This window comes from Mytilus californianus, unplaced genomic scaffold (genome assembly GCF_021869535.1).
Source record: "Mytilus californianus isolate M0D057914Y unplaced genomic scaffold, xbMytCali1.0.p SCAF_14, whole genome shotgun sequence".
In the NCBI taxonomy this organism is placed as follows: Eukaryota; Metazoa; Mollusca; class Bivalvia; order Mytilida; family Mytilidae; genus Mytilus; species Mytilus californianus.
Window position 1 is genome coordinate 10817017 of NW_026262626.1, and position 22997 is coordinate 10840013.

Sequence of the window (22997 nt, forward strand, 5' to 3'; positions counted from 1 at the left end):
ATTATCTCCCATGGAAACTTATTAACAACATATTGTTATTTCACATATATTTTACTGAATATAAGATGTTTTAATTCAAATGATGTCGGATTCTTATGAATATAGAAGACTTTTCGAAAGAAAAATTGTATGAAAACTTAGTTTGGACATAAGTATTGATTATATATACTTATGCATCCATTAAAATTTTGAATGAATATTAGGACACTATTTATCATGGAATCGGTGCAGGTCTTTTGTGACCTTTTCCTGGGACTCTCCCAAATAAATCTTTACAAATTGTAATATGCATGTAGGTAAATCATTTTTTTAAATAAATACTAGGTACAAATGGTAATATGCTTGTAGGTAAATGATTTTTTGTAAGATGTGCACAATGATAGACAAAATTCTGGTGATGGTTTTTCTTTTACAGTTCTCAACTCCCACAAAGCCCAAAAAATAAATTCACAAACCTTCTTCTCCAATAACTGCTGGATGTTTGTCTGCATCTATTTCTAAGATGACATCATCATCTTTCTTTATCAAGGCTCTGTCAAGATATAAACATGCAAACAAATAAATATATATAATAAAATATGATACAGTATAAAGGATACAATTGAGAATGGAAATAGGGAATGTGTCAAAAAGACAACAACCCAACCAAAGAGCAGAAAACAGACGAAGGCCACGAATAGGTCTTCAACACAGGGAGAAAATCCCGCACCTGGAGGCGGGCTTCAGTTGGCCCCTTAACAAAAATGTGTACTAGTTCAATGAAAATGGACGTCACACTAAACTCCAAAACATAGAAATGAACTAAATTTAAAAAACATACAAGACTAACAAAGGCCAGAGGCTCCTGACTTGGGACAGGGGCAAAAATGCGGCGGGGTTAAAATGTTTTGTGAGATCTCAACCCTCCACCTATACCTCTAGCCAATGTAGAATAAACAAACACACAGCAATATGCACAGTAAAACTCAGTTTAAAAGAAGTCTGAGTCCGATGTCAGAATATAGGTAACAAGTACTGTAAATTCAGAAATTATTGCGTGCATTTATTATTGCGATTTTTAAAGAATGAACAAAAATGCGAGATTAATTATTGCGATTTCAGTAAACCTGCATACAGATATATGTATCAGATATAAGAATGCGAGTTCTTATTATTGTGATTCCCACCCAGTCGCATTATTCGCATTAATAAAAACCTCACAATAATTTCTGAATATACAGTAATAGTTGTTATTTTCTTAGCCCAATCAACAAAAAGATTGTTTAACTTATGTTGCTTGGCATAAAAAATGCAATATTTTTTTATAATACAAATTGGAGGAAGGTGGCAGTGGTCATTTATATTCATTTTAATTTTACACACTTATTTTATTCAAATTGATTCCTAATATTGGCGTATATAAGAAAAATAATCGAGAAATCTATATTTTAATTTAAAGTATAAATTACTTAGGTTGTTAAATATTATGTGGGCAACACCTTTTCACTTTGTAAAACATTTAACACTGACTTACCTTCCCCTGATGATGACATAAAGTGCCATTGGAGGATCTTGTTCACAGGTTACCAGTGTATTGGCCTGATACAGAATGACACAAGCTGGTTTTATCTTGACTTACCTCCCCCTTATGATCACATAAAGTGCCATTGGTGGATCTTATTCACAGATTACCAGTTTATTGGCCTGATACAGAATGACACAAGCTGGTTTTATCTTGACTTACCTCCCCTTGATGATGACAATAAAGTGCCACTGGTGGATCTTAATCACAGATTACCAGTTTATTGGCCCGATACAGAATGACACAAGCTAGTTTTCTCTTGACTTACCTCCCCCTTATGATCACATAAAGTGCCATTGGTGGATCTTGTTTACAGATTACCAGTGTATTGGACTGATACAGGATAACAAGAGCTGGTTTTATCTTGACTTAACCTCCCCTGATGATGACATAAAGTTCCATTGGAGGATCTTGCTCACAGGTTACTAGTATATTGGCCTGATACAGAATGACACAAGCTGGTTTTATCTTGACTTAACCTCCCCTGATGATGACATAAAGTTCCATTGGAGGATCTTGTTCACAGGTTACCAGAATATTGGACTGATACAGAATGACACAAGCTGGTTTTATCTTGACTTACCTCCCCCTGGTGATGACATACAGTGCCACTGGTGGATCTTAATCACAGGTTACTAGTAAATTGGCCTGATACAGGATGACTACAGCTGGTTTTATCTTGACTTACCTCCCCCTGATGATGACATACAGTGCCACTGGTGGATCTTGTTCACAGATTACCAGTTTATTGGACTGATGCAGGATGACTAGAGCTGGTTTAATCTTGACTTACCTTCCCCTGATTATGACATACAGTGCCACTGGTGGATCTTGTTCACAGATAACCAATGTATTGGCCTGATACAGGATGACTAGAGCTGGTTTAATCTGCATTACCAGTTCTTTCATTGCTTCCTCAGACCACTTTTCAAATACAGGTAGCTAGAAAAGGAAATGGAGAAATCAATAAATATTTTGCACTCCTTTTTAATATTTTATTATCATGTATCATATATACAATGATTTTAATGGTGGTGAATATAATTATGAAATTAAACTTATGTTTTCTTTGCCTCGTTACAAACATCTATGATCATATTGCGATCTTGTCTAAATGAAGATATGAAATCCCATGCCCAGCGTGGCTCTCAATGTTAGAGAACATTTTCAACAATGTTGTTAGTGAACACTTGGTCTATTATGATAAGAATACCAGGAAAAATTGAAAATCACTAATATAGCTGTCACAAACATTTTATGCATTTATCATACAAAACTTGTTGGTCTTGACAGTACCGGATGAAGATTATCCGGAAATTAAAGAACATTTGTGAGTACACTCACATACCCTGCGCCCCAACATTGTCACTGGACAAACAAAATTCCTAAGTTCAAAGATTCATAACTCTACAAAAGTCAACTGATAAAAATTTTCTTGTGGATATGCACATTTACATATTATGTCCTCATTAATTACAAAGTTTCATGAAATTCTCTTGTGTGGTTTCAGAGGAGTTGTGATTACAAATTGTTGCAGTAGTATATTTAGGCCAAAATTCTAAGTTAAAGGGGCATAACTCCTAGAAAAAAAATTGAATCATAATTTCCTGTCGATATGCACATCTACATAGTATGTCCTTATTATCAACAAAGTTTCATGAAATTCTGTTGTGTGGTTTCAGAGGAGTTGCGATGACAAAGTATATTTTGGCCAAAATTCTACGTTAAAGGGGCATAATTCCTAGAAAAAAAATTGAATCAAAATTTCCTGTCGATATGCACATCTACATAGTATGTCCTTATTATCTACAAAGTTTCATGAAATTCTGTTGTGTGGTTTCAGAGGAGTTGCGATGACAAAGTATATTTTGGCCAAAATTCTAAGTTAAAGGGGCATAACTCCTAGATAAAAAAGTGAATCGTAATTTCCTGTCGATATGCACATCTACATAGTATGTCCTTATTATCTACAAAGTTTCATGAAATTCTGTTTTGAGGTTTTAGAGGAGTTGCGATGACAAAGTATATTTTGGCCCAAATTCTATGTTAAAAGGGACATAACTCCTAGAAAAAAAATTGAATCGTAATTTCCTATTGATATGCACATCTACATGGTATGTCCTTATTATCTACAAAGTTTCATGAAATTCTGTTGTGCGATTTCAGAGGAGTTGCGATGACAAGAACAGGACTGGTGGTACTCCTTGATCCTTGAATGCAACACCCTGACAACAGCTTGTCAGTATAATTTAGAGTGACTATAAATAACTTTTTAAATTTTGTAATGAAATTAAGATTGATTGATTGAATGGTGTTTAAAGCCACCATCAGCACTATAAGATATTTTGTGGCAGTCAGTTTTTATTTGTGGTGGAAGCAGGAGTGCCCAGAGAGAACCACTGACCTTCGGCTTGAAAACTGACAATTCAAGTCAGTTGAGGTTAAAGTTGAGCACACCTGCCACGTGCAGGGTTTGAACTCACAACCTCAGTGTTGACAGGCTAGTGAAACAGTAGTTGGACTACTGGGCCACCAAGGCCCCAGAAATTAAGATACACAAATATCAAAATATATATATGCTGTTTTGCCATCAGATTTAAAATTCATTAATTATTTTTCAAATTAAAATATTTATTTTTATTATGTCATTATTGAAACTTCATCTGTTTTGATCCCTGGGAAAAAATTATAGTATAGATATTATTTCATACCAACCTGCTTTAAGCATGAAAGTACCAGTCTACGCTGTGTCCTATTAACATCCATGTGATCACTAGTGGGTAAATACCTCTTTGTTACAAAATAATCTATCAGATCAACATCAATTTTACGTAACAGACGTTTAGCAGCATTCACCTCCAATACGGCAAACTGACATCTGAAAACATTTGGTGAAAATATGGATTTACATATTTTTCTGCTTTATTTTTAACAACCCTGTGTAAATGTATCAGTAAAACAAGAATATTCTATTCCTTTTCTAAGAGTGATGTGATGTCTGACAGCCTTTTTGGGGGGACTTGCTTGCTAATCTACTGCTTAGAATGAAGACACAATTATTATAACATATAGAGAACTGATCAGTGAAATTGATGATTCCTAAATTCATTTGAGATTTCAATAAGTTTTCAAAGAATCTAAAAATAAAACTAGACACCAAATTATTATGTATTTGTATAATGAGCCCCTTTTCATATTATTTTCTTTTTGTCTAGTAACTGAAATCATCCAAAGTTTTGAGATCAATATTAATATTTCAAAGATATTCAATAAAAATTAAACAACCTAAACAAATAACAACTGAATTGATCACCTACAAATAAATGGAATGGCTGACAGAAAGGAGGATATAAAATATCATAACGTCTATAAAACTTGAAACTTTGTTGTTTTAAGCGCAAATATGAAGACCTTTTACTATAAGAAATGAGCTATATTTTTACACTTACTTAGTTATCGTCTGGACTCTTGCTGTACAGGGACAGTCAAACAGTACAGAAATTTCACCAAAATAATCTCCCTCATGTAATGTAGCCAAAACATCAGTCCCATTCTCTGACAAAACATTCACACTACCATCTATGATGACAAAAATTCCTTTGGCATCATCACCTGTAGGTAATTATCAATACAAAATAAAACAAATTTAACAAATGGTTGTATATTTGACAAGGAGGCAGTCACCAAAGGACTGTGAATTTCTAAAATTCTTATTTAGGTACTGGTGATTGATTATTCATGGATTTAGGTAAATCTTCTAAAAGTCGTATTTAGGTACTGGTGATTGATTATTCCTAGATTTAGGTAAATTTTCTAAAAGTCTTATTTAGGTACTGGTGATTGATTATTCATGGATTTAGGTAAATTTTCTAAAAGTCGTATTTAGGTACTGGTGATTGATTGATTATTCCTAGATTCAGGTAAATTTTCTAAAATTCTTATTTAGGTACTGATGATTGATTATTCCAAGATTTAGGTAAATTTTCTAAAATTCTTATTTAGGTACTGGTGATTGGTGATTCAGGGATTTAGGTAAATTTTCTAAAAGTCTTATTTAGGTACTAGTGATTGATTATTCCTGGATTTAGGTAAATTTTCTAAAAGTCTTATTTAGGTACTGGTGATTGATTATTCCTAGATTCAGGTAAATTTTCTAAAATTCTTATTTAGGTACTGATGATTGATTATTCCCAGATTTAGGTAAATTTTCTAAATTCTAATTTAGGTACTGGTGATTGGTTATTCATAGATTTATGTAAATTTTCTAAAATTCTTATTTAGGTACTAGTGATTGATTATTCCTAGATTTAGGTAAATTTTCTAAAAGTCTTATTTAGGTACTGGTGATTGATTATTCCTGGATTTAAGTAAATTTTCTAAAAGTCTTATTTAGGTACTGGTGATTGATTATTCTTAGATTTAGGTAAATTTTCTAAAATTCTTATTTAGGAACTGGTGATTGATTATTCAAAGATTTAGGTAAATTTTCTAAAATTCTTATTTAGGTACTGGTGATTAGTTATTCGTGGATTTAGGTAAATTTTCTAAAAGTCTTATTTAGGTACTGGTGATTGATTATTCCTAGATTCAGGTAAATTTTCTAAAATTCTTATTTAGATACTGATGATTGATTATTCCCAGATTTAGGTAAATTTTCTAAATTCTTATTTAGGTACTGGTGATTGATTATTCATAGATTTTGGTAAATTTTCTAAAATTCTTATTTAGGTACTAGTGATTGATTATTCCTAAATTTAGGTAAATTTTCTAAAAGTCTTATTTAGGTACTGGTGATTGATTATTCCTGGATTTAGGTAAATTTTCTAAAAGTCTTATTTAGGTACTGGTGATTGATTATTTTTAGATTTAGGTAAATTTTCTAAAATTCTTATTTAGGAACTGGTGATTGATTATTCCAAGATTTAGGTAAATTTTCTAAAAGTCTTATTTAGGTACTGGTGATTGGTTATTCATGGATTTAGGTAAACCACAAATTTTAATGTTTAATGACTTACAAATTTACATAGGCTTATATCATGCAATCAAATAGCCAAGAAAAAGCATTTTTTTCTCAATCCAAAGAAAATGGTACTCACGAAAATAAATGAATCTACAATAACTGTATTAAAACTATAGTTGCAACTACCTCAGATAAAACTAACTTTCAACAGTGCTGCTCTGTTTAGGTGTTTTTTGTTTTAACGCCCCAATACTCTGCATATTTGGCTTGAAAAACTTAAGTCTTGAATGTACCTGATGAAGTGCTTCTTGTGCACCGAGCTAAATAGTTTATTGTAATGGTATTTTAAAGAAAAAATAACCAATTAAACAAATAACACAAACATACAAGCCTAAGTCTGTTTGGAAATTTAGTTCCATGGCACATACACTTTGGTAGAATGCCCTTGGAAGGACTATGTCAGACATGAACAAATTAATCCAGTTAGAAAATAATAATGTATAAACTTTCAGAAATACCTAACCCAAAATATTTCAGCATGCAACAATTGCTTTACTATGCTGCACCAGTTAAATCAACTGTGGTACCTTTCATTATAATGTCAATTTTAGGATCATAGTCTTGGACTAAGATGTGAGAGGCAACTCTTTCTACAGCTTTGTCTTTTATTTCTTGTCCATCTTCTAGTGGTAAATTTAACAAGCAGTTTCTCAATCTCTAAAAAAAACAAATTAGATCTTAGTACACTACATTTTTATTCAAAAGACTGGAACCTATTATCTTTTAATTCATTATAGTCTGAAAAAAGATACTTTAAGGATGTTTGCTACTCTGTTTCAAAATAACAAGCTTTTTAAAAGACTGTTATAGATTGATAGTATATAAATAAAGAAACTAAAAAAGCAGAAAAAAATGAAGGGTCCGTGTGCTTGTTTTCAAAATATATAAGCCATTGAAAATTTGGCAGGAAACAATTCTCTCTAGATTTTTCATACATTTAACATTAACACCTTTTTTCTTTCAAAAACGATGAAAAAATAACAAGGATTTCACAAGATTTTCAACGATGACGTTTTAAACTATATGTAATCAAATTATGGAAAGAAAAGTCGGGGCTAGTGGGCAAAATTTTTAATGGCACTTCATGGATAAAACTAGAGGATTCTAAATATCTGGCAAAAATTCAAAAACAAGAGGAGCGAACATGCTTAACATCATGACACAGTTGAAATATTATTTTGACACATTTTTTTTAATTTTTACTTTCAAAGCACTACACATCTACACAAAACTATTTTTCAATTAATAAAAAGAGACTGAGCTGCACAGACAAATAAATTTCAACTCCCTACAACATGCACCCAAACTCCCTTTGATCTAACTTCCCTCCAACCTAAGTAAAATATCCAATCCCCTTTAATCCTTCTTTGCCTCAATATTCCCTTCATTATTTTGTGGTCTAAACTCTTCATTCTTGACCTAATTACTCCCAGGTTTAGGCCTCCCCTGTCTGCAAGTCAAACATTTGAAATAAATTACTTAATCCTAAAATTTATTCTGGAATTCTAAAGGGTACAAGTGGATCTGGAATTAGTTATCCTACTATCTATCACTTTATAATTCACACAATTCTGGGGAAAAAAAACCTTCAAGGAATTCAGATGACCTCATCTTTAGTTGTGCTTAAACATTTTAACAAGTTTCTAAAAATGTAAATTGTTATGTGATTTACTGCTTTAAATTCTTCTATTTCTATAAGAAAAGATTGATTAGTCCATTATGTGTCCTTTTGGAATAAGAAATATAAAGGTATGAACAATATACAAAATAGCATCCTTCACATATTAAGTAGACATCAATCAGTCTTCAGATATCAGAAACAGTTTATTTTGAATGTAGTCTTGCATGTTTGCATAAGTTAAGGCTTTTCAAACTTCTAAGGAAAAACTGCTTAAACTAAAGTTTCCTCATTATGAGATATTTCCAGTAGTATTTAGCATGTTTAGATATTATTGTATTTAATTTGTTTGCAGTCTTGTTAAAAAATATTGTGCCTGTTGTTTAAAGTAATTAAAAGTATATAACAGATGCAATCTTTTAAAGACCTTTGATTGCAATATATGAGCAAACTATTTACTCCTATAAATCCTTCTAACAGATAGCTATTCTTACTAAACATTTTGCCAAATTTAAAACTTTTATAACTACACCAAAACACATGTTTTTGCACATGTATGTACTACTGTGGATTCACTTATTTTCGTGGGCACCAATTTTCGTGGATTAAGGAAAACTTACATATTCGTTGATATTTATATTGTGGTTTTTGCCAATGATTGTATACAAGCCTATAGAAAATTCGGCATTCGTTGAGCATTTTATTTTGTGGTTCACCTTTACCCACGAAATCCATGAAAATTGGTATCCAACGAATAATAATGAATCCACAGTAATTAAAACTTTTATTGCTCAGGCAATTCGTGTGACATTGATGTTTATTATTCTAGTAGCTAAAAACTCCAAAGATTTTCTGTGTGATTCTTAACTTTTCAATATCTAGGCTAATATATATACTATCTTTCTACAAATTTCACAACTTTTTACCTGATAGGCAAGTGGTGACAATGTGTGTGCCTGTAATTCAGAATTTTCCGATTTGCTACTTATAACACTATTACTTCGAGTAATGCCACCTGTGGTACTGCTCTTATCTGGTGCCCGATTGTCAGGTGCATTATTCGATGTGTTAACAGGTGCTTCATCAGGTGATATTTGATCGTCTTTATCGATATACACTGCCACGTTATCAGGAGTCTTATTTCTATGCACATGTGCTCTTGGTTTGCTATACACAGGTAATTCTTCCTGGTCAGGTGTTGATTGGCTACTGCTAGTATTTACAGATGATTCCTCGTCAGATGATTTTGAATTGTTAGAGACAGGTGTACTGTGGTTGTCATACACAGGTAATTCTAGTCCATTCTGATTAGTATTCAGAGGATAATTTGTAATTGGGGTAGAATGATTGTCCTCTTCATCAAAGACAGGTATATCCACCTCACTTTCTGGTGAAACAGGTAAATTGTGGTCTTGAAACTCATTCATCAATGGCATCAAATCATCAGGTATATAGGGTGGGGGTACTGATGTGTTATCATCATTGTCATTTTCATTTCTACCTGTCATGTGACTACTATGCGTCATACTTCCTCCAGTGACATACCTCTGACCTTGAATAGTTGTTGTCTCATCAGGAACATCCACTGACTCATCAGATTCATTACTTGATCTGGAGGTCAGATTGCTGGACTCTTTATTACCCATTTTCCATCCTTGTGAATTATTTCTAAAAAAAAAAAAAAAAATTATATTACTGAAACAGGCATATACATACCGGTACATTATTTATTTTACATGTTTCAAGTTGACTGTACTAACAAAACTTGTGCTATAATGTATGAATCGAAAGAATAAATGTGGGATAAAGTCAATAAACATCATTGATGTAACAGCAACTGGACACCACAAACAAATCAGAAGACATCAGTGAAGCTGATCACTATGACATGTTATCTGATCTTTTGGACTACAAAACTTTTGGAAATAATTTTCTGTAAAGGATCAAAGACAACTATGTTTCACTTTAATCAAAAGATAAACCGTCTCTTCTAAATTTCTTTTTCAAAAGTAGCACACTGACAGGGACAAAAGATTATTTTATCAAATATTTGGTATCCTTTCAAAAACACCAAAAACAAGAATGTGTCCATAGTACACGGATGCCCCACTCGCACTATCATTTTCTATGTTCAGTGGACCGTGAAATTGGGGTCAAAACTCTAATTTGGCATTAAAATTAGAAAGATCATATCATAGGGAACATGTGTACTAAGTTTCAAGTTGATTGGTTACTTCAACTTCATCAAAAACTAGCTTGACCAAAAACTTTAACTTGAAGCGGGACAGACAGATGGACGGACAGACGGATGGACAAACAAACAAACGAACGGACGCACAGACCGAAAAACATAATGCCCCTCTACTATCGTAGGTGGGGCATAAAAATATTTTCAGCAAATGATTATTGTTGATACTGTATTAATTATAATGTTATTTTAAAAATGGGTGTTTACATGATGATTGATCCAATACTATATCTAAGTACAGTTATTTTAGGTCTAGGTAAGCTGTATTGGCCTGTTAGTAAAGATACAGGATCAATATGAAGACACATTTTATATGACACCCGAGGCAAAAAAAAACAAATAGGTGTGTTTCTGGGAGCACGGCAGACCCTAATTTATATATAGACTCCACTGTTATCGGAAAAAACAGTCTAAATAACTTCATGATGAGATAATGAACAAAAAAATCTCGACCTTCCAACCCTATTTTTTGGGGGGGCATGCAACAGGTAATACACATTCTTTTTGCTGTTGCCCGACTTTAATTTCCTCCAGCAATTAATCGAGACTCAACACAACATAATTTTATACCACCTGAAACACACTTTGTGCTCTCTACTTTCTTCTACATTCATTCCTTATTAGCCAATATATCAAATTTTCATCAAGATCAAAGGGCTTAAATAAGAGTACTGTTCTGGTTTAATAGATATAAGAAGATGTGGTATGAGTGCCAATGAGACAACTCTCCATCCAAGTCACAATTTGTAAAAGTAAACCATTATAGGTCAAAGTAAGGCCTTCAATATGGAGCCTTGGCTCACACCAAACAGCAAGCTATAAAGGGCCCCGAAAATGACTAGTGTAAAACCATTTAAACGGGAAAACCAACGGTCTAATCTATATAAAAAATAAGAATATATTGCTTTCTAAATTTAATGTCTAACACAATCTTATTTGGTGACAAAAACATCATAAAAGAAAAAAAATACTATAATACATATATAATATATATAGGTTTATTACATCAAACTTTAAATTAAACATTTTACATTTTGCATATTACACTTGCATTTTGTGATCAGAAGTTTAAATCCTATATTGGAGATCAGAAGTTTAAATTCTATATCAGACTAGTTAAAATTATGCAATAGACATGTTTTTTTCTGAATTAGACCTCCAATAATTACCTGTTCTCAAACACATGGCATTGTAATAAATGGACAATTTATAAGTCATTGATTAATAAATAACTATAAGCATTTTAACACTTATTTTGCTGTATTCTAAGTATATAATTCAAAATACCTTATTTGTTTGAAAAATTTCCTCAAAAAAAGTTGTAAACAAAATTAATTTCACTTCATTTCACTTGATTGTCAAAGCATGCGAGATTTTAAACAGAAAACAATAAGTGCATGATTAGGTATTTAAAAATTGTCACTTTTCCTTCAGTTTGTATTAATGCCATATTAAATGACTTGAATATTAATGAATGATCATACATAAAAGTGTGTTTTAAATAATACAAAGGTGTATAGTGTTTTAGGTGTGGTATGTGTTGGAAAGCCTCGATTTCCCAACAAATCTTAAACCCCATACTTTAATTTATCTGACATTTCATTTTAATAGATAAGTTTAATCAAAGCACGAAAGCGCTGTAAAGGCAGTTAATTACAGGTTGTGTGTATTTTAAGTCCAGTTATATCATTATCTTGTATAGTACAGTGTACTTATCAGAGGTGGCTTTCAGTATTTAAGATTTAGAGTTCTCTAATGCTATTGAATAAGTTTTATGAATGTCATATTCTGAGCACTATATGAAGGTGATTGTTCTCACTTGTTTATGAACTAGTGCATTATGTCCAGTTTGTACCTTTTTTATCTATGTTTATAGTCAAATTAGTTATCAAAGGTACCAGGATTATAATTTAATACGCCAGACGTGTGTTTCGTCTACATAAGACTCATCAGTGACGTTCAGATCAAAATAGTAACAAAGCCAAACAAGTACAAAGTTGAAGAGCATTGAGGACCCAAAATTCCAAAAAGTTGTGCCAAATACGGCTAAGGTAATCTATTCCTTGGATAAGAAAATCCTTAGTTTTTTCATTGGCAATCATAACACATCTCCTTATTTATATAATGATCTATATTCAACGACCTCAGGTACAAAAAAAATGTATGTAACTAAACTATGATGGGAAACCTTTGACTTCTTTCTTTATATAAACTTTTGATTTGGTACCATAGAACTATGTAGAGTAAATGTACATTGCAACATGTCAACTCTTTCAACTCCAAGCAAAATTATATTTCCAAGCATAAAGTAATTTATGAATGAAATAAAATGCTCCGCTGGGGCGCAGCTTGATACGACTGCAGAGGTCGAACCCTGAACAGTTGGGGCAAGTATGAACACAACATTCAAGCTTGATTCAGCACTGAATTTGGATTGTAATTAAATATTTGACACAGCATAGGTTTCTGACACAGAATGAAAGTGGTCTAAGATACTTAAAAAAATTTAATTTACCTATTCAAACCATATCATTATTATTTGCTTTTATATATAAATCAGAAATAACCAATTTAAAATGGAAAATTTTAAAGAAAAAAAAGGAAAAAGAATCCCCCCCCAAAATTTTTTGAACCCCCTTATGATTCATCACCCCAAAATTCAATCCCAGCCTTCCCTTTGTGGTATGGTACCTTGCAGTACAATTTCAGAGAGATCCATACACTTGAACACATGTTATTGTCTGGAAACTAGAAAAATGCTTGTTTTTTGGCCCCTTTTTGGTCCCAAATTCCTAAACGTTTAGGGCAATTACCCCCAAACTCAAACCCAGCTTTCCCTTTGTGATATGGAACCTTGTAGTACAATTTCATAAAGATCCATACACTTACACACAAGTTATTGCCATGAAACTAGAAAAATGCTTGTTTTTTGCCCCTTTTTGGCCCCTAATTCCTAAAATTTGGAGGCAATTACCCCAAAAATCAATCCCAGCATTCCCTTTGTGATATGGAACCATGTGATACAATGTCAGAGAGATCCATAGACTTACACACAAGTTATTGTCATGAAACTAGAAAAATGCTTGTTTTTTGCCCCTTTTTGGCCCCTAATTCCTAAAATTTGGAGGCAATTACCCCCAAAATCAATTCCAGCATTCCCTTTGTGGTATGGTACCTTGCAGTACAATTTCAGAGAGATCCATACACTTGAACACAAGTTATTGTCTGGAAACTAGAAAAATGCTTATTTTTGGCCCCTTATTCCTAAACTTTTTGGGTAATTACCCCCAAACTCAATTCCAGCTTTCCCTTTGTGATATGGAACCTTGTAGTACAATTTCATAAAGATCCATACACTTACACACAAGTTATTGCCATGAAACTAGAAAAATGCTTGTTTTTTGCCCCTTTTTGGCCCCTAATTCCTAAAATTTGGAGGCAATTACCCCCAAATTCAATCCCAGCATTCCCTTTGTGATATGGAACCTTGTGATACAATGTCAGAGAAATCCATAGACTTGCACACAAGTTATTGTCATGAAACTAGAAAAATGCTTGTTTTTTGCCCCTTTTTGTCCCCTAATTCCTAAAATTTGGAGGCAATTACCCCCAAAAATCAATCCCAGCATTCCCTTTGTGATATGGAACCTTGTGGTACAATGTCAGAGAGATCCATACACTTACACAAAAGTTATGTCTGGAAGTTACAAAAATGCTTATTTTTGGCCCCTAATTCCTTAACTGTTGGTACCATAACCCCCAAAATCAATCCCCACTTTCCTTTTGTGGTATTGAACCTTATTTTAAAATTTCATTGAGATCCATTCACTTAAACTAAAGTTAGAGTGCGAAAGCTAATGTGTCTTCGGACGACGACGACGCCAACGTCATACCAATATACGACCACAAAAATTTTTTTGCGGTCGTATAAAAAGGAGTTCTTATTAAGAAATAAACTGATTCGCTGAGCGCAGCTGGATACACCCGCAGAGGTACTACCCTGAACAGCTGGGGCAAAAATGGACACAATATTCAAGCTTGATACAGGTCTGAATTTGGATTGTAATTAAATATTTGACATATTATAGTTTCTGAATAAATGTAGTCAATGAACTTGAGATCGGTTATATGAATTGAATTTATATTCAATTAAAGATTTCTTGCTGTTGTGCAATACACTGTGCTGTTGTGCAATACTTAATAAATCTGTTGCCAGACTATAAACAAATAAAGTTCAATTTCTTCTCAATGTCATATTTGAAATTTATGAAAATCAATAGGGAGATTACATCAATAGCTATAAATAATTCACCAAAGTTTCATGTGAACTGCTTAAAGCATTTTCGAGTTGTTGTCCAAAAACTGGAAAATCCCCCCTTTTTTAATGAATAAAACCCCATAACTCAGAAATGTAAAATCTAAAATTTATAAAATTCTAAAGGGAGCTTACGGATTGATAATTTAGTCTTAGATGCAAGATTTTTTTATCAGTTGTTAGTGGCTTTGAACTAGCTGTCAGTAACTGCGAGTACTCTCAGATTTGTACTTAGTGTCTTTTTGTTGTTTGGATGTACAACTACCTGACCACGTCCACTTGTTTTTGTATTTATCCATCTGATGAGTTTAGCCTCTTTCAACTGATTTTTATAGTTCTTTCTTATATTGTACTGTTACACCACTGTCCCAGGTTAGGGGGAGGGTTGGGATCCCGCTAACATGTTTAAGCCCACCACATTCTGTATGTACATGTATGTGCCTGTCCCAAGTCAGGAGCCTATAAAAGTGTAATTCAGTGGTTGTCGTTTGTTTATGTGTTGCATATTTGTTATATTTATTCATTTTTTTACATAAAATAGGCCGTTAGTTTTCTTGTTTGAATTGTTTTACATTGTCATTTCTGGGTCTTTTATAGCTGACTGTGCGGTATGGGCTTTGCTCATTGTTGAAGGCCGTACTGTGACCTATAGCTGTTAATTTCTGTGTCATTTGGTCTCTTGTGCATGTGTGGAGAGTTGTCTCATTGGCAATCATACCACATCTTCTTTTTTATATTTACAACAACAGATATAAAAAATTCACCAAAGTCAAGGTGAGACAACAAAACTTAGTTGTAAGATCTCTGAAATTTTTTACAGGGTACGAGTTTTTCTCATTGTTGGAGATTGTACGGTGACAGTAACAACTGTAACTGCTTAAACCCATTTCTTATGCACTTTAGTTTGATAAACTCACTGAATATCATACCACATCTCCTTATTTTTATATGCATTACAATTTACATGTGCATGTAATTGTAAATATATATATATCAGAACAAAATTCATTGCGTCACTTTTATTTATGCATCCTTTGGCACAATACAAGTTCTAAAATTACACAACATAAAACAACTAAATGTTATTTCAGATGAAAGTTTTGTTTCAGTTCCATTCATAGGATTTATTAGAATTTTGTATGTTTTGCCAAGTCCAATAATTCGCTCTATGTGACATAGAGACATAGTTGACTAAACCACCAGGTGTCGAACATTCAAGAATTTTCAGTGTTTCTGTTTTTATTTGATGAAAAGATTGCCTGAGCTCTAGGAGCTTTAGGTTTTATCACGGGATATTCTGTGCTGTCAATAATAATCCAAGTCGTAGGAAACTTTAATTTGAAGTTGGATGGTGAAAAATACCTGACTAAACCACTAGATGGCCAAGTGTTAGCCTCACACCACTGTTTAGACATAAAAACAATCCATGTATACACAATATTCTTAACACTAGATTCAATCTAGAATCTAGACAGTTCAAAGTTGGTTGTATGATGCCTCAATTTCATCAAAGTCATAAAAAAACTGATTTTCAACTGACACCCTATCAATTTGAAAATATATGTATCTCAAACAATGTGCTGCTGGACCAAGTGTGGTCAAAACAAATAAAAATTTAGTATACAACTCTAAACCGGTATAAAAATGCATGGCTGTGTCAAGTGTCTTCACTTCAAAATACTCTGCTGAAAACATAGGCATTGATGGTGTTTGCGTAATTCCATCTGTGAAGCTCAACATTAGCTCGGCAGTTGGTGGTGGACAGTCATAAATCCTTTCTGCAGTATGAATGACTTCTTCAGGAAAACCAACTTTACAATCAAAACTTTCCTCTAGATTTCTACTACAATATTCATCAAGTTTAGTTCTTTTGTTTTCACAGGAAACTGCCCTGATTTTTCTTTTTGCGGACGATTCAGTCTCTTGCTTGGTCCAGGAAAATAGGCTGGGAATTGCAGTAGACTTAAGTCTCTGTATGGTGGGTTTGCGCCCTGAAAAAGGTTATAAAACATTAGTTTTTTTATAATTAAATGAACTTCCATTAGCAATGTATACTTTATACTACCTGGCGAAATATTAACTAGATTTATTCATTACAATCTGGATAAAACTATGTTTGCCTGATTCAATGTATGTTATGTAAATCCAAAGGACAAACAATGAGAGACTTATGCAACAAACGTACATTGTTTGTACCTAAATAACTATAATATAGATGAGAGCATGTCATTGTTTTGTTCCTGTTAACATTGTCATTGATATTTTTCAAGAAAGTCTATGAGGCATAGCTTATGCATTCCTGTCATTACTACATAGCATAATTACTGCTAAAATAATTCTCAGTATGATATACCTCTTGTAAGAAATCATTATAATTGTAGCAATCACCAAAAAATCTCAAACAGATCACATTGAATCGTAATCCAAAAAATTATGACGTCTTGAATTACCCACCCCCTTTTATTCTAAAACGATAATTGCGGTTGTAAACAGACTTTGGTTTATTCGCATGGCGATTACATATATAACTATATATTTCACAAAGAAAATAGAGTTTTACCATGAATAGTTTCCTGCACGTAGTCTTTTTCAGTAAAACGTGCCTTGCAAACAACAGCTGATTGAGATGGACTCCACGATATCATCGTGTTCTCGTCCAATCTGCGTATGGGCCATGGCGTTGATCCAACTTTTCCTTCTTTTTAAGTCATTTGGAAATGCATGTCCTCCTCTTAAATGACATCCAGGTACACAACAACAAGTACTTGGCATCGTTAATTAAAAATATAACTGAAATAGTTGCACAGTGCAGAAACCGGAAGAAGAGGGATCCGCTACCACGGCGCCACCTATTCAGGAACGATAATTTGCTACTTTATATAACTGCGAAAATAACGTTAGACGGGTTCATGTGCATAAACAGAAATGCGCTTTAAATTGTATAATATAATTCATGTTCAGTCGACCTTTAATTATTATATCAACGACTGAAATGATTTATAAACATCTAGATTGCAGATAACACTCGAAATTAACCCGAGCTCTTTCCACACGGAATTCAAATAATTCTAGTTTGTCAATCGGTTGACTGCTTATAATGCAAAATACTAATATATCAAAAGTTTTTAAAACTAAAAAAACACAATGATCGTTTCTCTATTTCCCAATGTAAATGAAATGAAACAAAAAACATTTTAAATCGCAATAAGAAGAGGAGAGAATTCAACATTTCCGGATCTACTTGGAGTCTAATGACCCCCCACGTAGATAAGTTGGATATCGCGGAAGGAAGGATTAACCCGGCAACTAGAAAGGCATTAAAGCACTGCCTTTAAAAACATTAGAATAAAATTGATAGAAAATATATCTTTTTTTGCTAAGAATTTATTGCTTTTAAACAAAATTTTGAGGTGTATGTAATCTGTGAAAACAAAGATATTCTCATTTCCTGATTTGCTTTTTCTACTGTATGTATCTTTCTCATTCTAATGCAATTATTTTGTTTCAATGGTTCTGATTGGATGACAATAAGCGTAAAATTCTCTATCTCTCTGTCTGTAACTAAGGAAGCCCACATTTTGAATTCCAGAATGTATTGACATGTAATTTCTCCAATAATAAGCAAAAAACTCACATTTTGCACATAGAAATCTTCTTTTTATCAAATTTTATTACATTTTGAAGTGGACAAGAAGCCAGAAAACACGCAGTGATTACGTCTGATGCCGGAAGCAAACCTACGACGTCACCTAGTATAGGCACCAAAGAAGATAACATCATTTCGCGGAATTTTCGTTTAATGAAAATATACATCAAAATAATGACTAAAATTGAATGATTTATTTATTTTGCATTAGAATATAGATAACTGTATTGTATTTGAAGCTTTGCGGACGTCCATTTACTGTCGCAAATTTAGTTTACCTGGCGATGTGTAAATTTTCAGGCAATTCTATTTTTGTTCATAAGAGTTTACAGAATCTTCAATAACACACTCTTTTTGTTCATAAGAGTTTACAGAATCTTCAATAACACTCTCTTTTTGTTCATAAGAGTTTATAGAATCTTCAATAACACTCTCTTTTTGCTCATAAGAGTTTACAGAATCTTCAATAACACTCTCTTTTTGCTCACAAGAGTTTACAGAATCTTCAATAACACTCTCTTTTTGTTCATTAGAGTTTATAGAATCTTCAATAACACTCTCTTTTTGCTCATAAAGAGTTTATAGAATCTTCAATAACACACTCCTTTTGCTCACATTTTTAATGATGTAATTAAAGTGTATAACATCTAGATGTCTCAGTTGATTTGTGTATTTTTTAAATTTACTGGTTTCAACCAAAAAGGCAATGGACCAACCAGACAATTTAGAATGATATTGCATGATTGGAAAGTTGTTCTTTTATGTTCTGATTTATCCAAACCTCATTTATAGGATTGCTGAGACTGAAATGTAACTAATATACTTAATTATATATTAACCCTGTACCCATTTCTCTCCCATCACTCAGGGTTACGATTTTGGTCCCTTTCTCACAATGACGCAGGCCAATTGGTTTAAATGCTATGGAAACAAGAAATGACTGTAACAGGATGCTGTTATGAAGTCTCCCAAACGAAGCTTCCATGTTTCGTAATTCCCAGGGTCGCCTGACATTGGGCAAAGTCCAGTGAAAAATAGTTATATGCATTAATGATGCCTGGGGACTAACCCTGTATATCATTCAAATCATCTTGGCATGACAAACCAGAATATATATGGTTTAGGGGTGGGGATATCAACCATTTACAAGATACTAGAACATTGGGGGTGGGGGGGAACCCCTGGGGACTGACCCTATACGTCATTCAAATGTTCGAGACATGACGAACAGGAATATATATGGTTTAAGGGTGGGGATCGCAACCATTTACAAGATACTAGAACATTGGGGGTGGGGGGAATCCCTGGGGACTGACCAAATACATCATTCAAATGTTCGAGAAATGACAAACAGGAATATATATGGTATAGGGGTGGGGATCTCGACCATTTACAAGATATTAGAACTTTCTCAAATGGCAGTGGTCGGGATGACTCCTGGGGACTAACCCTGTATATCATTAAAACCATCTTCGCATGACAAACCAGAATATATATGGTTTAGGGGTGGGGATCTTGACCACTTACAAGATATTAGACCTTTCTCAAATGGCAGGGGGTCGGGATGACCTATGGGGACTAACCCTGTATATCATTCAAACCATCTTAGCATGACAAACCAGAATATATATGGTTAAGGGGTGGGGATCTTGACCACTTACAAGATACGAGAACTTTCTTAAATGGCATGGGGTGGGGGTGACCCCTGGGGACTAACCCTGAATTTCATTTAATGTGCTTTATCATTCAGAACATTTTCAATTAAAAAGATTGTGTCTATCACAAACGGTTTTCAATTTATAATCATTTTTAAATTTTTAAAAATAAAATCCCATAGGGTTCTATAGTAAAACCTTCCTTTCTTTTTGCCCCTCAAAGTACCCCTTTATAAACCCCATTGACCAAACAAAACCCTGATTGCACCACTAGACATGTTAGTCTAACATATTGTGAAACCCTAAGTTAATCTGACAAGCGGTTTTGGAGAACGGTGCGGACAAGTTCAAATTTAAAAGTGGCAGAAGAAGAAGAAGAAGAAGAAGAACTGAGCAAAACCAATAAGTCTTCCCAAACTTCGTTTGGGAGACTTAATTAAAACATACAAGTTTATATTAATACATATGATACTTTTAATCTACCGTATTTAAAATTCTTTATGGGCAGTATTTATCATTTTATATTGGAACTTTCACTAAAGGAAATGCTAGTGACTGTTGTATGAATGTGTCAATAGGTTAATCAAGTGTAGCACCATAAAAAATGCATAATTATGGATAAAGTGTGACAGGATCCTAAATTAATCCCTTTTGGGATTCTAAATCTGGAGGGATTTTCTAATTGGGCAGTCTGTACTCAGTATCCCAAATAAGTTAAACAAAATTGCATGGACTAATATCTGTACTAATCATACCCCCACTCCTAATTCAAAGTTCATGAAAACAGGAAGTAGGTATGGGACAGATCTTTAAAACTAGAGGCTCTAAAGAGCCTGTGTCGCTCACCTGTGTCTTCAACAATGGCCACATTTTAGTAAAAATCATCATTAAAGGGGAATAACTCTATTAAGAGTTAACTGACAATTTCAGTCATGTTGGCATATTTGTAGATCTTATGCTGCTGATAATTTTTCCTGTTTAAAGTTTCTATTAATCTATTACAGTTTTCAAGATAACAGGCAAAAAACGTTAAAAATTATTATTAAAGGGCAATTACTCCAATATTGAGTCGACTGAAGATTTCTGCCATTATCGCTTATTTGTGAATCTTGTCTTGCTGATCATTTGTGCTAGTTAAAGTTTCTATCTATCTATTACAGTTTTCAAGTTAATAGGCAAAATTTAGAAAAATCATCATTAAAGGGCAATAACTTCAATAACGATTCAACTAAGAATTTTGGTCGTGTTGACTTATTTGTAGATCTTGTCTTGATGATAATTTTTTTGCTATTTAAAGTTCCTATCTATCTAATATAGTTTTTTAAGATATTAGGCAAAAACGCAAAAAAAAATATAAAAATCGTCATTATAAGGCTCTAATGAGGAGTCGACTGAAGATTTCGGCCATGTAGACTTATTTGCAGCACTTGTCTTGCTGATCATTTTTGCTATTCAAAGTTTCTACGTCTATTATAATTTTTGAAATAATAGGCAAAAATTTTTAAAAATGGTAAAATTCATCATCTAAGGGCAATAACTCCAACAAGAAGTTGGCTGCAGTTTGGACGTAAACAAACAATAGGTAGAGCTTAACATTCTGAACTTTTTTGCCCTGTCAGATTTTCTCTTTTCATAGCGGTTTTCAAAATAATAGCACAACTTGAATTTTACCCCTATGCTCTATTTTAAGCCATGTCGGCCATCTTTGTTGGCAGGCAGGATCATTGGACATATTTTATAAACTAGATACCCCAATGATGATTGCGGCCAAATTTGGTTAAATTTGGCTAAGTAGTTTCAGAGTCAAAGATTTTTTAAAGTTAACAACGACGGATGACGACGATGAGTGAAGACAACCACGACGGATGACGGACACCAAGTGATGAGAAAAGATCACTTGGACTTTCGGCCAGGTGAGCTAAAACAGTGCTCACTCGTTACAACTCATCACTGTCAAGCTGCTGATTAAACATGAAGTAATTCTGTTCAGTAGTACCCGAGAAAAGTGTGATGAAATATTCTAAATTGAAAAATTCAAAGTATTACTAAACAGGAAGTGTTTAATGGATTATATTATTAAGTGATTGGAAGTTTTTTTGTGTTTTGGGGTAAGTTTATGAGTGCGAACAGACTGGTGGACAAGTTGTTTACAACAGATTAGGGACAAACCACAAAATGGGGAATAGTTCCCTCAAATCAGAGACATATATACACATGTGTATGTCTCTGCTCAAATTAGCAACTATTTATCCCTCATATAAAGGAATAGTTTTCCAGTGTTAAAAATGTTTTTTGAATGTACAATTTATACTCAAAATGGCATATATTTATTAAAAAAAGCAGCTATTTTCCAAAAAATGATTAGTCCAATATCTGATGTACTGAGAAGCTACATAACAAGCCTATGAAAGATAAAAAATTTTAAAAAAATTGACCAATTTATTTTTTTTTTTCAAACCCCAAAATAAAATCAAAGCACTGTAAGCGCTGTAGGCAGTTAACCAAAAACCAAGGCAAACGTAATTATGAAAACTGTGACAGGGTTGCTTCAATTTTTTTTTAAGATTTGAAAGAACAAATATTAAACGTTCGTATATTGTACATTTATGTTCATTAAATGAATTGATTATTAAGGCAAATTAATTAATATTTCATCAAGGTTTTCAAAAGCAACTCATATATCAATGTAAATGACCCCCATCTTCACCCCCATATGCATGATGTTACTCCATACCAAGTTTGGAATAAAATGACAGGTGATTATAAAACAGTTGGTCAAACATTCTCGGGCTTTACACTGCTTGAAAGATTTATATGTTTTCTTTAAAATGAGCCATAAATGAAAATTATTATAGGCCCAGAAATAATTTAATAAATAATTAAAGTAAATTCAATTAACCTAGACTCATTTTTTGCATCAATAAAATTTTATAA

The 22997-nt window shown here is 33.1% G+C and overlaps 2 protein-coding genes across 3 annotated transcripts in view; both read right to left on the reverse strand.

Moving 5' to 3' along the window:
- Positions 1–22997, reverse strand: part of LOC127724185 (uncharacterized) — a 36743-nt gene that overhangs the window by 10032 nt on the left and 3714 nt on the right. Inside the window, exons 1-7 of one of the 2 annotated variants that reach the window (XM_052231085.1) lie at positions 11735–11860; positions 9126–9867; positions 7109–7238; positions 5011–5173; positions 4277–4439; positions 2355–2503; positions 456–532 (exon numbers count right to left, since the gene is read on the reverse strand). In XM_052231085.1, coding sequence (XP_052087045.1) covers positions 456–532; positions 2355–2503; positions 4277–4439; positions 5011–5173; positions 7109–7238; positions 9126–9845 — 1402 coding nt within the window. In that variant the 5' untranslated portion in view covers positions 9846–9867; positions 11735–11860. Of the gene's footprint in view, positions 1–455; positions 533–2354; positions 2504–4276; positions 4440–5010; positions 5174–7108; positions 7239–9125; positions 9868–11734; positions 11861–22997 lie in introns of those variants that run through there. The other variant, XM_052231086.1, reaches the window with a different exon arrangement.
- On the reverse strand, positions 15603–17586 carry LOC127724199 (uncharacterized). Its single transcript, XM_052231099.1, has 2 exons — positions 17323–17586; positions 15603–16753 (listed from the first exon to the last, which is right to left on the reverse strand). The coding sequence occupies exons 1-2, from the start codon at positions 17405–17407 to the stop codon at positions 16239–16241; spliced, it is 600 nt and encodes a 199-aa protein (XP_052087059.1). The 5' UTR covers positions 17408–17586; the 3' UTR covers positions 15603–16238.

Coding starts and splice junctions, on each gene's coding strand:
- LOC127724199 (XM_052231099.1), bottom strand. CDS start 17,407: ATGATATCGTGGAGTCCATCTCAATCAGCTGTTGTTTGCAAGGCACGT. Junction 16,754..17,322: donor CGTGCAGGAAACTATTCATG/GTAAAACTCTAT, acceptor AACCTTTTTCAG/GGCGCAAACCCACCATACAG.